At 41.6% G+C, this 15,144-nt stretch overlaps 1 protein-coding gene across 1 annotated transcript in view; it reads right to left on the minus strand.

Annotated features, from left to right (window-relative positions):
- Positions 1-1,412: 1,412 nt before the first annotated feature.
- The window catches only part of TRERF1 (transcriptional regulating factor 1), a 102,126-nt gene continuing 88,394 nt past the window's right edge, over positions 1,413-15,144 (minus strand). The window contains 10 exon segments of the mRNA XM_050894779.1: positions 1,413-1,886; positions 2,542-2,750; positions 3,248-3,436; positions 4,264-4,377; positions 5,213-5,301; positions 10,183-10,258; positions 11,452-11,555; positions 12,288-12,427; positions 13,224-13,284; positions 13,885-14,254. Of these exon segments, the coding sequence (XP_050750736.1) occupies positions 1,565-1,886; positions 2,542-2,750; positions 3,248-3,436; positions 4,264-4,377; positions 5,213-5,301; positions 10,183-10,258; positions 11,452-11,555; positions 12,288-12,427; positions 13,224-13,284; positions 13,885-14,254 (1,674 nt within the window). The 3' untranslated portion in view covers positions 1,413-1,564.

The raw sequence follows: 15,144 nt of genomic DNA on the forward strand, positions 1-15,144 counted from the left end.
CCTATACAAAAGTGCCATGATTTACCCTCATTTTGCATAGTTATACAAGGAAGAAGGACAGTAGAAAATAAGACCCACCATCTCTCAGATTCATCTTAAGATGTTAGGAACGTGGCAAAAAAACCCCAATAAAACAAAACCCACGCCATAAAAAAACCCACACAACCCTGAAATCTGGAAGATCTGAAATCAGTCTTATAAAATATTTTATAAAGTTAGCAATAGTCTTCTACTGTGCAAAATTCACAAGAAAATCAGTGCTGATACCTGTGAGAGCTCTAAAATCAGTATTCATATTCTGTAATTAAAGGTCCACTCAACCTAACTCTGATTCTTCCTTAGTTCTTTCATTCTGCAAGGTACAGTTCTTTTGAGATCCTATTTACTTAGAGAACCAAATCTAAATTTATATAAATGGTGTTAGACATCCAGCATGTAGATCTGAACCTAAGGGAGAAGAAACGGCAATTAAACAGCTATGTCAACTCACCTTTGGAGTACGTTTTACTAAATAACCAACATTTGAATTTGGTGTAATGAGGAGGACTGAAAATGGCACAAGAATAACATTTCATGCCTACAAGTAATAACTAACATGTGCTGAAGGCATAGACTCCAATCTCTGTTCCACAGGCAAGAACGTCTCCCTGTATTTGCCTGGTGCGAGAGCAAGCTCCTGCATTGCTCAAGCATACGCTCCCCTAAAACCACTGAGATGGCTACTCAACAGTGTGATTTATTGTCACAGCAAAATATATTTCCAGTGCAATCTGATTACCAAGGCGGTGTTCCTGATTCAGTGTTCCCATCAGATGTGAACCACAGTACAATCATCTTCTTTCTTCAATCCTTGAATTAGGTCATTTTAAAATCAGCAGATCAAAATCTTGCTAAAATGGAAGCTCTAAAATGTACAGTGTAACCAATGCTTTCACAAACTGCCTAACGTATGCATTAAGGCAAGACAGAACTGAAAAAGTACTGCGATACTACAGATGATACAGTCACTCCTGTAATTATTTCACAGTTAAATCAGATTTTTTTTTTTTTTTCTCCTCCACCTCCCTTACAATGACAGCACAAAGACAAAGAATGTAATCATCTCCTTAACAGAGATGACATTTAGTCTCTAGAAGGTGCTGGAAGTGATCCAGTATAGGCAAAAGAAAAAAGTTCCATCAGAAGTGTGTGAACATCATTCTTGTAACTGGGGTAAAAGGAAAGAGTTAAAGACTAAAGATCCTACTGGGATCAGCTGGAGGGAAGTGACAGCAGAACCATGAACTTCTGTAATTAGTGGCCTTGGAAGTTATCAGCAAAATGAGCTCAGATAAAAACACCTTATAAGAATATTTGTACCAATTATTTATTTTTTCCCCCCAAACACAAATTAATAAAAAAAGGGAAAAAAGCAGATTTCTTTTTTTTTTTTATAGACCTGGATAAAAGAATTATCATTTTCAACAGGTAGTTTACAATCAGTGGGGAATAAATGAGCAGTCCAGGTTTCCTGATTGATCCATTCAGGGTGTGCTCAGTAGCTGTCTTTATCAAACAACTTTATTTACAACTCGGCATCATCCTGCAGTAGATCTGCATCTTCATCATCCAACAAAAGGTCAGGATCCATGACTTCATTCTCTTCCATGACATCACCTAGCTCCTGAACAACATCGTCGTCAATGTCACCGACATTTTCAACGTGTTTAACCAAACTCATGTGATCCAGAGGGATCAAACTATGCCCAACTGGCCCAGTAGTTCTCGCAATAGTGGCTGCCATTTCTGCTGCCACAGCAGCTTTCTGAGCCTTCTGCCTTTGCTGTTCTTCTTGTTGTCTGTGAGTCTTCATATGAGCATTGCGGCTTTTGATTTTGAAAAATACCCTAAATTTTAAAGGGGGGGAAAAAAAAAAAAATCAGATAAAAATGCATTGCTTTTGATGAAGTGAGCCAAAAAAGACTCAACAACCTATCAGTACATTTGCTTCCTTGTCCTGAAATAGAAGTCAGTGAAGTCTGAAATGCCATGGTGAGAATTTCAGGGACAGACTACCAGATTTATACATCCTGACAGTATCAAAATGGCCTACCCCACTCTGCTGGAGGTATTTTGTAGCTCCCACAGTTGCTTCAGTATCTCTGCACATCCTAATTCTCCCTGTACTTAGTTTCATGACAATCTTGCACAACAAAGAAAAAGTGAAGGAATCCCATGTTAGGATGGACAAACTCAAGCACAGAAACACACAGAAAGTTGCCCACTGTCACATGCGAGTCTGTGATGAAACAGGAAGCTGGACTGTCAGATGTAGAAATTCTAGCAGGTAAATGGATTCAGGAAAACTGGAGTAAATTTGCAGGGGAAGCATCCAAAACGTCATGCAAACCAATCTCTGAAGGTTTTGGTGAGAGGACATGTCATCTAAGGGGAAACTGTTCTTTTGAGACCATCAGAGCAAAATAAAGAGTTTGTCACAACACTATTCATCTGGAATACAAATAAGCAACGTGATGCGATACTGCAGTCATATTCACTTACTTGCCACACTCCTTGCAAGGAAAAATTGTTGTTGGGTCGGTCTCACCGCTTGTTGTGCTGTGGGCAGGTGAACTCTTGATGGAGCAGTATCCGCTCTGCGTACCAGATTTCTGCTTAGTGCCTGGAATGGTGCATCGTGTTTTTGTCACCTGATTCGTACCTCCATGAATGCGAGCATGGCCATTTAGCGCTTGTCGGGAACTGAACACCTGACGGGGAGTAGGGTGGAGGGAAGAAAAAAAAAAAACCCATAAAACCCAAGAAACACTGCACTGGAACAGGAACTGCAGGAAGAAGTATGCTGAATGCATATTACAATAGAACAACTGTACACATCTAATATGCACAATCTACTTGGTCAAATGCTGCTTGCTCTCAGCTATATCCCACTGGAGTTAAAGAAACTTAGCCACAATAAAACAAACCAGTGAGCTATCCTATTATTACAGTTGTATAACAAAAAGGTAATCAGAGCTGTTACTATATAGTATTTCTAATTGACACAACATCTCAGGATTCAAAATTATGTACAGATCAGCATATTGCCTATATTTTGTGAGGTGGGAATTAAAAGCAGGCAAAATGATTTGTCCAAAGATACTCAGGAGGTACCACTGGCCAGGAATAGTCTAAAACTCTGATTTCCAAAATCACAATTCACTAGCATACAACCCCTCCTGCTATTAAAGATACGAAACACACGTACAGCGCCACAGTTAGGCATTTCACAGATGAAGGAGGACGAAGAAAGTGAAAGACTCTGAAGGGCAGGCAGATCTATAGGTCCAACAAGAGGAATAGCTGGTGGGTCAGGAGACTTATGCATTTCCCTTTCTTCCTTTCTGTCTTCTTCGATCTCCTCATATTCCTCTAACACTTCCTCTTCTCCACTTGTCTGAAATAGACAGTGTATTTAAGAAATACTAGAAATATGGTCAAAGACAGACAGTACTGGATAGTAGGACATACACAGTACTGGAACAGCATGCTGCTTAGTCAAGTCTGCTTCCAGGTTTCAGTATTTTTTCCCATCCTGAATGAACTTCTGGTCTTGCTGGAACTACCACCCCTTAATGTACAAGCTACAGCTCATGAAGCTTCACTGCAGTGCTCAAAACACCCTCCATCTGTATTAGAGCTGTGGCTCCAAGAACCTACAGATGCCAAGGTGTAATACTCTCCCACCCCAGCTGTTAGAATGGCAACGTATGCTATATTCATAGTCAAATAAAATTACTTATTTAAAAAAAAAAAAACAAAAACCAAAAACAAACCAACAAAAAAACCCAAAAAAACCAACCCACATCTCTTAAGACTACTCGGACGACCAGTAATACAGACCTTGCACACAAAGAATTGCATTGCCAGTCTGTGTAAATGGTATTTGTACTACAATATTAGAGCAGCCTTTAGGAGCGCACACAGGCACAGGTACAGGAATAATTTACAGAGGTTTACCTACTTCATCAGTAGCAAAAGCCATAATTGCTGGACTAGAGTTAGATAATGCACTAGTCAAAACATTTTTATCCCATTACAGTCCAGGAACAAAAATCTTGGTGTAGCTGAGGTCACAGAACACTCATACAGAACATAATTTAGAATTACGGAGTAATTTTGGTTGGAAGAGACCTAACATCATCTAGTTCAACCTCCTCCTCAAAACAGCACAAACATAAAAATTATCAAGTGTTAAACTTTCTCGTATTCTTTTAGACTTACCAGGCATTCCTCTCTTTTTTTCTCTAAACGTGTTCTGTGTTTCCGTCCCAAACGCAAGATTTTCTTCCAGGTATAGTAGTATTCCACACATTGTGCAACCGTCTTAGACTTAACCTGTAGTTAAGTAATTGCAGAAATAGTCCAATCTCAATTTTTTGCTTTCATTCAACACAATTTTAATACACTCCAAGAGGCAGGCTTTATTTCTCAAACATTCAAATGGCGAAAAAAAAGAAGACAGTTTGACTACGACAGGAATACTCTTGCAGAATATTTTTTTTAGTTATTGTTTTTCAGTCAATTTGTGTTGACTATTTCAGCTTCAGTACATTTCTCTGAGATTCTCTAGACTCTAGTCAGAAAATGACTGAGAAGATACTTTTGTAGCTCAAGTGTACAATACCACTGAGAAATCTAGGAATTAAGACTTGGTTCCCATAAACCCAAATGTTTTTCAACATTTGAACTAACAAGTAAGGTATTCTGCCCTGAGATGTATACACCTTGTCTTTTCTGCTTTGTGGCAGAACATGAAAATTAAGCCCAAACACGTTCTCTCTTTATTAACAGGTTTCAACCCTTTCTGGCACAAGGCTCGATGCCAGTGACTCAGGTACCTTTTAACAACCTGCCAGAGAACACCAAGATGATAGCAGAGCACCATACCTGTCCCACATACAGAGCGCCATGACTTGGATTCCAGGTGTGAAAACTTTTACATATAATTACAAGAGGAACAGATTTTATTTATTCATTTTTAACTGGTTTTTACTGGTGCTGCAGTTGCATGCATAGGTACACCAAATGGAATATACCACTCCTATCGGTGTTCTCGTAACCACTGCTGGCTCTATGCCTGCAATAAGCTGGTCTGGCACTGGAGGGAAAATGAAGGGGAGCAGAATACAGCAAATGGAAAAAACAAGTGACAGAACAGAAATAACCTTACCATTTTCTGTACAAATATGAAATCTTTGCTGTAGGTGGACAATGCCTCTTTGAATAACCTCCTTTCTTGATGCGTCCATTTGTCAGAGCCTTAAAAGAAGAGTGAATTCATTATAAACGATAAAAACCCACCACCTTTATGTTGATGTAATATCTGAAACAAAAACTGGGAAACTTCAAGCACATGCTAGTGATTGCTGCTACCCAAATAGAAGTATGGCTGTACTGACTCAGACCTCAAGTCCATCTAACCAGTATTCGGTCTCCAGCAGCGGTCACAGGCAGTTGCCTAGGAAACAGTAAGACTAGGACAAGCAAATACAATGCCTCTCCCTAATTTTTCCTAACCTCTGACCAATTTCAGTGCAGGGGATTTCCTGAGCCTGTTGCAATTTGCTTATTTAGCACTATCCTTGTAAGTGCTCACCCACTCTTCCTTTTAACCAATTAAACTTCTTGCACCCCAAACATCCTTTGCCGAGGAGTTTCACAGATCAGTAGACCCTCCGCATGAAGAACCACCTCCTTTTCTTTGTTTCCTGGCTCCCAGTAGCTTCACTGGATGACCCTTCGTTCTTCAAGTGGAAGAGAAAGTGAACCCAATCTCAACCATCATCTCCATGCTAACCAGGACTGCATGTCCTTTCTGTGACTCCCACACCTTTGGTCATTACTGCTGTCCCTCTCTGAACCTTTTCCGGTACTAAAACATTCCTGAAGGGAATGAAGGGACCAGAAAGGCGCATACTACTCAACTTATAAGCAATCCACAGACTTGCACAGTGGCATCACCATGTTCTTTATCCTCTTAACATTTGACTTGGGTTTTTTTTTTTTTGCTGTTGTCAAATACAGAGCTGATGCTTTCCTAGAACTAGCATTATAATCCCAAGGTCTCATTCTAATTGAGAAGTTACGCACTTCTTATTCCCATATATGCCACTTTACATGCAACTACACGGAATTTCATCTATCATTTTGTTCTCCAGACAATAACTCTTATAAGGTCCTTTTGCAGCTCTTCACTTGCATGGCTTGAGGTAAGACACTTAAATCCTCTGCGACAGAGGTCACAAGTAGATAAAGATTGTAGCAATGTGCAATACACACAAAGTGCTTTCTGATCATTTAATGGAATCTGTATATAAAACTTTCAAATATTGTTATTCTGTGTTTGCTTCACCAGCCTAACTGCCCATGAAAATGTGAAATCAACATTTAAATTGAAATGAATTTGTGCTTCCTCAGTACTAGTCAAACACAGGGAACACAGGACCACTCTACTGCATCAAAGCAGTGTCCTGTTTGTAAGAGTGGGCAGCATTACATACATTAAAGGAAGGATATGCAAGAAGCCATAAAGCAGATGCCTTTGAAATGACTTACACTATGAGAAGATTCTACTTCAGTCTGTCTGAGAGTTTCTGAAACATCTAAAAATTTTATCAAAAGAAATCCCTAATATTCCTGTCAATGTTACCATTCTCCATAGAAATGCTTGCCTCTGCACTGAATTCAATTAACTTGGGCTTGGCACCATGCATGGTATTGAACTCTACAGGTTACTTATGTCTATAAAAAATACATAGATTTTTTTTAATTAACTGCAAATGTTTTGCTTTTCAGTGTCAACTCCCAGGCTCACAAGCTTAGAGCAGGTATCTCATCGCTCCCTCATATGCTGAAAACTACAAAATCGACTTTTCTGCAACCTGTTTTCTGCAGGCTTTTCCAGTACTGGATATAAGCATGCATTAGTTATTTCCACAGAGATTTACACTAAAGCTCTCAAGCGCCAGAGAAAGGCACTGGCTTCAAGCCACGAGTTTTATTTATTCTATTATCACCCAAAGATCTTTTTGCTGACACACTACCATGCCATCTTTCCCACCCTGAACCAGCATCATTCTCTTCTTACACAACTTGCCAGTCATTTGCATTTACCCTCCCTTTGGACAGGGGTAAACACACCGATTCAGTCCAGGGGCCTGCGCTACTATGCCAAAATATAACTTTAAAAAGCATGACAACACCAAAGGAGAGATTTTAGTTTTCGGCAAACCTCTTTAGTCATGCTGTCCTGCCTATACCCCACCCTCCTGGGGGGGGGGGGGGGGGGGGGGGGGGGGGGGGGGGGAATATAGAATCACTTCCATGAACTAATTTTATTGTACACCTATGGAGGATTCAGGCCTTACAGAGTTTCCCCAATAGCTGTGGTATTAGCAGAGACCCTTATAAGATTATGCGGGTTAATTGGAAGTAACCTAATTAATAGAATAAATCCTGTGTAGGAAAAGAAACAGAAGAAAAGCTGTTTTTAACTCTGGTTGCTGGGAAACCGCTTTTGCTCTTGTTAGCTTGAGGGAGATATAGAGAACGTGTATAGAGAGAGATCTGCAATGCAGCAAGAAAGAATTTTGGACTTTGGAATACAGATAAAATTTTAAAGCTGATCTTTATGTTTAGACATTTATTCTACATTTTGTTTTACCTGCCATATTGGTTTTGCACTGACTAACTGACAATAAATATCTTCTACAAATCTGGGGGCTTTGGGCCCAACCTGTGGGTTTCAAGGGGGCTACGCCTACACCCAGGGAGCCCCCCTGAGAGGTGGCTCAAATCCATTACATACATCATATACTGGGTCTGACCCACACCCTATCACAGTATGTACAAGAAGTTTCCAGACTGCCTGAAGCGCATTATTTCAGGGACCATCTCTCCTGCAATTCTCACTGCAGGAGAACTTCAGACCTGAGAAATTCCACTGTTCAAGTGAAAACAATTCAAGTGTTTGCCACAGTGCTCCTCTTGTATTAGATACGTGTTCCCTCTCTCTTCCCTAAAACCCCATCCTGACAGATGGCAAAGCATTAGGACAGAGAGATTAGGGTGTTCTTCCAAGCAGCCCTGGGTCAGCATGCCCAGCTCTCTTGGCACACAACAGAAAAGCCTGAAGTTTTACAACTTGCTTCCCTCACAAGCCAACAGGTTTCAAAGGTCAGCTATTCGCTTGTACCCTCATTCGAGGGCAATGCTAAGTGTGAGTTTGGATATTTATTGTTTGTGGTATCAGTTAATTCTCATGAGTCAGTGCCATGCTCTGTTTCGGTCTATTCCACCTTTAAATGTGGTGGAATCACAGCCTGAAAGCTGTGATTTCTGAGTACAGAGCAGAAAGCCCCAAGAGTTAGCCCAAACAAATGCCACCTGAAGTTATATTAAGCTATTCATGCACTAGATTGTGAGAAATTCCCATATGCCTCAAGTGGCTGATTATCAACCACAAATAAACTATTATTCAAGAGCTGCTGCATGGTGCTAGAACGTGGCTGTCAATATAAGTTGCAATCACATGTTGCATTCAAGAGCATCAGTAAGTAATGCTTTGTCTTGTTATTTTATGGTACTTAAATCCAGACTGGTAAGATTGTTTCATGCTGTGATAAACAGAATGAAACTTCCTCTCCTGCTTAAGAAATAGGGATACACTGATGTCCACAGGTCTCAGTGTTAGTTAACAAGGATTAGTGTCATCTCATGTGAAAGATTAAACAAAACAGTCTCTCCTGGCTCCTCCCTGCATCACAATAAAACACTTTCTGGAACTACTGTGAAGTTGCTTCAGTAAAGACTGTTCCTCCTCCTCTGCCACACAGGCAGAAGTTTCTTACCTGCTCTGCTAATTAGATCGCTCACTGAGGATGGAGCTGCTGGCATATCTCCTCATCTTCCTGCTCTCATGCCCTGGACTGTCTCACACACATGATTTGGTGTCATCTTTTCAGACAAAAGACCCTGGTCAAAGTTCCTGGCTGACGTCCTCCTCCATCCACCCCCATTGTCCACCCTTTGGACTGCAACAGAGCTGTTATCAAAGGCACTAGGCATCTCCCCCAGACAAGACTCAAAACCTGATCTTCACATTTATTCACTCTCATTATCAGCTGCCATCAAACGTGTTTCTGTTCTTGTTCTCAGGCCAAGGGGTTAAGGGGTTGTTTTACAAAAGAGTCCTTGTTACTTGGGAGTCTTTCCATTGAGCTGCTACAGCCAGGAAGTAGCTTGCTTCTACACTTAGGTCGCACAATGACTGTAACTGGAAACGAGTATATGACCCTGGACATTGTGATTGACTGACCACCAGAAGATTCTTGGCTTGTTTCCTATTGAGCCTAAACTGGAGATAAAGTCTTAAATCTTATGTAAAACTCTATTCTGTGTGTCCAAGCAGTAGCTAGCCATTACGAAGCATTAAGCAATAACATCGAGGGCTGCAGAGGAGAGACATTTGCCACCTATGCTTAGGTGACATAAAATTTAAATCCAATGCCTTAACACCACCTTGTGTGTTTCACAGGGCAGTTCTGCTTCATCACCAAAATGCAGTTCTTGCTGTGTTTGTTAAAGAAGTCACCATCCCAGACCTGTTTCTTTTCGGCTAGATCCATGCAAAGAGAGGCTCTGTATTCAGTACTAAAACCCTAGCGAGAGTTACAGCACTGCCTCTTTGGAAGGATGCTCATGATTATCATATTCATTTATCACGCACCATCACCTCAGAAAAAGAAGGCATGACAGCAGACATTTACATACCAGAAAATGAAGACCTTACTGCTAGTAAATTATAATCTATGAATAGCAGCAGTCTTAAAAGGAGGTCAACAAATTAAATTTTAGTTTAAAAGGGGGGAAAAAATTACTCAAGGTAGTTTTAAATCTGTAGAACCCTACACAACAACATGGATGCAAAATTTCCATACATCATCAGTCAGGTAAAAAACTGCCAAACTTGTAACAAAAGGCTCCGGAAGTACCACTTGGCACTGTCCACATCACCTCTCTGTTAGAAGCTGCCATCCCTGCAGCAGACAGCAGAGAGTGCAGCGTGATCCCATGCTCCAGCCTGGGATGCCAGCCTGGACTCTATATACCAGCAGATACAGAGGTCGCAAGGAAACCTACCGGCGTAGTGGTAATTTGCCAAAGGATGACACTTCAATCTCACTGGCTTTCTCAACAGCAGCTTCTCAAGAGCAACCTAAATGAAAAAGCAGGGAAAAACAGAATTAGCAAATGCAGTCAGCTGCTGCATACAACTGCATTTAGAAGACTATTTGGTACGATGATATGAATTAATTTTCTCTCTTTTTTCTTTTCTGTCATACGAAATCACATCAAATTACTCCAAGGCCCATTAACACTGCACCTAATGCACACCTGTCCTGCCTTAATTAGCACAAATGTGGCTATTACTTAGCAACTTTCAGCTCTTCCCTCCCTTCTGCTTGCCACGCACAAATATGTTTATAGTGTTTGATTTGATAGTGTTAATTAATACTAATATTTAATGGTTGGTTTGATAGCATTAATATTTATAGCATGAAGTCTTTTAGAATATCTGTTTAGGTCAACATCTGTCAGGAATGACAGCAAGTATAGTTAATCCTCCTTTGGATCAGGGAGACAGATAATTTGTGGATCCCTAAAATTTTTCCCCTGACAATGCAGACCCCTCTGTATAGCAAATTTCACGTCCTGACAGTAAGTTCAGTCACCTGTCTCAGACCCCTCTGATACAGCTAACAGAGCCTAAGGAAACTGGGATGCAAGCTAAAAACCACTGTATTAGACAACCCTGTGAGATTCGTTCCAGCCCTGTGTTCTGCTGCATTTTGTTTTAAACTGGCTTTCCAGGAACTGGTACAGGGCCTGGTCTTTCCCTAACACTGGGCAAAATGGATATTTTGCCCTAGTTAATAACATTCCCATCACTAAACTAATGCAAATATTTGAAATACATTATTTATATGAGAACTGTGTGCAATTACCTCACAGTTCTGAACAAATAAGTAGATGTGATTGCTGCTACAAAAGACGTTTTTTATAAGGGCTAGAAGAGGACTAAGTTCTCTGTGACCAAATATAAAGCTTGTGAAATATCAGGGCTGGAGTAAGCACTGGGAGACATTCAAAGCCCCAAGGCTATAAACTAAGTAATCTTATCTATATGAAATATACAGTAAGCCTTCAGAGAGGCACTGCTTTGAAATTTAAATTTATTAAAGAATGAAAGGGAAAAGTCATTCCCCAAAAATGTTACAGGATGTTTAAAGCATCACTGCGAATCAATCAGAAATCTCTTTTTTATATAACCATATCTAAATCCATTTAATAAAGCATGCTAATTTATCTGCAGAAGAGGATCACGTCTCCCCTTTCAGCTTATCTTACCATAATATCTCCTTTTGCTTCAAAGAGAGAGTGCAAAGCGTATTCTGAGTTAGTTCCTCCACCAGGTAACACACTGGAACAGCTCATATTTAAAAGGTCTTCCACTGTCAGAAACAAGTCAACATTTTACTGCTAATACAGTAGCCTGTCAGTCAAACATCCACAGCCAAGGATTCTGTAATGCCACTCAAAGACAATGTAGTTCAGGGCAGCAGCTTTCCTACTCTCTCTCCCCAGCACCTCAGCTCCTGGTTTTAGGATCACTCACCGAGGAAGGCATGTGATGGGATTTGCAGAGCACATCCTTGGGATGAGACAGGCTACTGCAGAGCCAGAGGCAGAGACCTGGCTATGAGGCAATGGCTTGCACAGGCCAGTGATGCTGCTGCGCCAAGAAGGCTCCAGCCAGGGTAGAGAAATGGAAGTGAACCGTGCTTGAAGCAGGAAAAAACTCTGCTCAGGACTGGCAAAAGCCACCGAGTCCATCACATTTCCTCTCAGTTATGGTCACAGGACAGGCCCAGGAGCCATCAGCTGCCTCTGATCTGTGACTTCTGCCCTTACCAGCCAGTTCAGTACCCAAAAAACCCCCACTTCCCAGCAACGATCTATCCCCCTTGGCTGCCAGAAAGCAGTTCATCCAGACTTTACTAAGTGCCTCTATATAATGTTGTTGCTCTGAACCTGTAACATGCAGTTCTGGTCTCTTGCTCTGCATTCTCAGTAATTAATACTCTCTTGAACATTTTGTACAGTATACGCATGAGAAACCAATGTGAATTTCTTCAACAGGCACAGGTTGACGTATGAACTTCTAAAATGGCAAGTCATTGTACCTCTTTGTTGGAAGACTTTGTTCTCCAGTTCTGGCCATGGTTTCCAAACCAAAGTAGCCTTGTGCACATCTTTCTCCATTAGCAATCTGTCCTGCAGCTCAGGAATATCAGCCTGGAACCTGGACCCGATATTGATTCGTCTACAGAGACAAACAAACACATAAGTATTCAACTACACAACATGCAGAAAAAACAGAAGTCACATTAGCGTTCACTTTTGTTTTCAACAAAACTTTTATTACACCGGAGTGGCAGGAAATTGTGTCAGATTGCTTTACGCAATGCTTTGCTCTCAGGGAGATAAGTATTTTGAATATCAGACAGAACCAATCTCTTGCGGGGAAACAAAAATTTCAATACACAATTTAAACTATACTGAGACATCATACCTTATGGACAACCCAAGCTAGCCCATATGCGTGCTGACTAGCAAAGAGGCCAGATGCCAGAAACAATAACTTTTTGTTTCATAGAGAACGGCACTCTTCAGCAGAGAGTAGAAAGAGACATTACCGCTGAGGGACCATCCTGTTTGCAGTCTGCCCTGGGGAACCTACCAGGTAACACTTTTCCACAGCTCCACAGTTAAAAAATATATATATATATACACACACACACACACACACGTAAAAGCAAGAGTATTGGATCAGCATGTGCTCGCGGCCCTCTTCCCAGCCATCACTAACCATTGTTTCACCTTCAGTGGCTCCCACCAAGCCCCTCCTAGCATTTTTGAGCCATGACATGTACATCTCCCACAGCCACTTTGCTCCCAATGTCCTCAGCCACCATCCAGAGGAACCTTAAATGCATCCAGCCCAACACGATTTCAGGCAGTTGAACACTACCTGCCCAGTTCAAAACACTTCAGGCCACACGCTCTAGGCTGGAGCTAGCCTATAAAAGCAGTGACAAAAACAATATTGTTTTTCTTACGGTTCAACAGTCTGTTCTCCAGGCCCAGGCGTCACCGGAATAACACTTCCATCAATACTATCTGAAACAGAGATTAGGGTTTGAGTTTACAAGGGTATTTTGGTAACAACTGTATCGCTGTCAATGCTCCACCTCCCGGGTTGCATTGCCACCTCCCTATTAACATCAACATTACTCCAGTCTATTAAGCAAAAATTATCCTTTATCAGTATTTAGGCAGAAACAGTCTAAATTGTTACAGGTAACAGAAACGTCTTAACTTGCAGAGGTTTCTACTGCCCTGATCGTGTACGATTAGACACCTTTTCTTGTGAAGCACTGAACAACAAATACTTAAAGTGAACCTCATGTCTCAAACCAGGTCTTTTCCCCTCCACTTCAGAAGACCTAGATGTAACGAGAGGCATGGTGGTCCTTTCTTGAGGCAGACTGCATTGAAAGATCACAGCCTTACCCGCTGGTTAGGCTCCTCTATTCACCTTACGCTTTAACAGCACCTCTACAAAATCCAAGGCAAAAATCCTGATAAAGACGGACTTTTCCTGTGAAGTAGCAGGACCAGCCATGCATGTGAGCAGACATAAAAATCATCAATGTGGTAACACCAGAAGAGAGGACAGTGGTATTTACTACGTACTGCCACTCTAAAAGTAATACTTACTAGACCGACACAGAAGCACCCGTGGAGTAGGTGTCAGTGGAGTAAGTGGCAGCTGAGTATGTGAGGTGCTATGAGATGATGTGATAACACTGCTGAAGAGACCAGACCCTTGCCGAACTGGACTAAGCATCGGTGGCGGAGTATAGGGGGGGAGCTCATGCGTCCGGTCTAGCAGATGATCTCCGAGGACACGGGGAGAGCGAAGCTGACTCTGGTACAGGGTGGCACCAGAGTGGGACATGCTGAAGTTGAAGGACGGAGGAGGTATGAAGAGAGGTTCGGGTCTGTGCCGATACTTCTTCTTGTCCTGCAATGGTTTGAAGTTTTCTTCCAATTTTACAGCACTTTGATGAGGTTTTCTGCTAATTTCCTAAATGAAAACACACAGAACTTTAGCATTTAGGCATGCTTAAATGTGGTTTGCACGCAATCCCCTACAGCTTAGGGCAGCCGCCACAGAAAAGCTGTTACCACCAGGCAGTTATTCAGGTGCCACCATAATAAGCCTGGTCAGTACAGTATCCGGTGCTACAGAGAAACCTCAGGGGAGTGAGAAAACCCAGGACAAATTGCCCTCATCTCTCTCAGCAAGCCCTCTGGGTCAAGGTAGGGCTGAGCCACAGGCACAAACATGGAGAGGCTGCTGCCAGCTTTTGAAGGTGCAGGGAACGGCTCTCCCAGGCCATGAGTCTCCCACACCCTTCTTCAGCTCCACCCGAACACCCTGGGCACTTCTATTTGCACTGAACACACACAGGCTATTGGGCGTTCCTTCATTACCCAGTCACAGTTTATTAGAAACTTTATATGAGATGTTTTCCAATGCATTTATTTTGTTTGACTAGGAAGGACACATGAGCTCAGTGAAATTACTGCAGTACTCAGCAGCAGGAAAGGAAGAAAAATGTAATAAATTCAAATTCTTTGCCTCTTATCACTACATTCCCATCAGCTTGAGTACAGTCCAGCTGCAAGAAATCTTGAACTTAACTCTCTCCTCTTTCCTTGGAGGAAAAAGGGTAGTAGATGACCATTTGGGAAATTTACACACTGTAACATGCCTAGAATTCTAGAATTCGACAATAAATCCCTAGAGTCCACAGAAGCAGAAGGCACAATATTTGTGCAAACCTGGAATCTGGATTTCTGGGGGGTGGAGGTGAAGTGGGAAGAAACAGGTTCTCAAGCTGCGCTTTAAGAACACTCAGAAGCTGGTAGATGAACACAGTATTAAATATACTGCTTTCAAGTGTTCAGATT

Source organism: Gymnogyps californianus, chromosome 3 (assembly GCF_018139145.2).
Source record: "Gymnogyps californianus isolate 813 chromosome 3, ASM1813914v2, whole genome shotgun sequence".
NCBI lineage: Eukaryota > Metazoa > Chordata > Aves > Accipitriformes > Cathartidae > Gymnogyps > Gymnogyps californianus.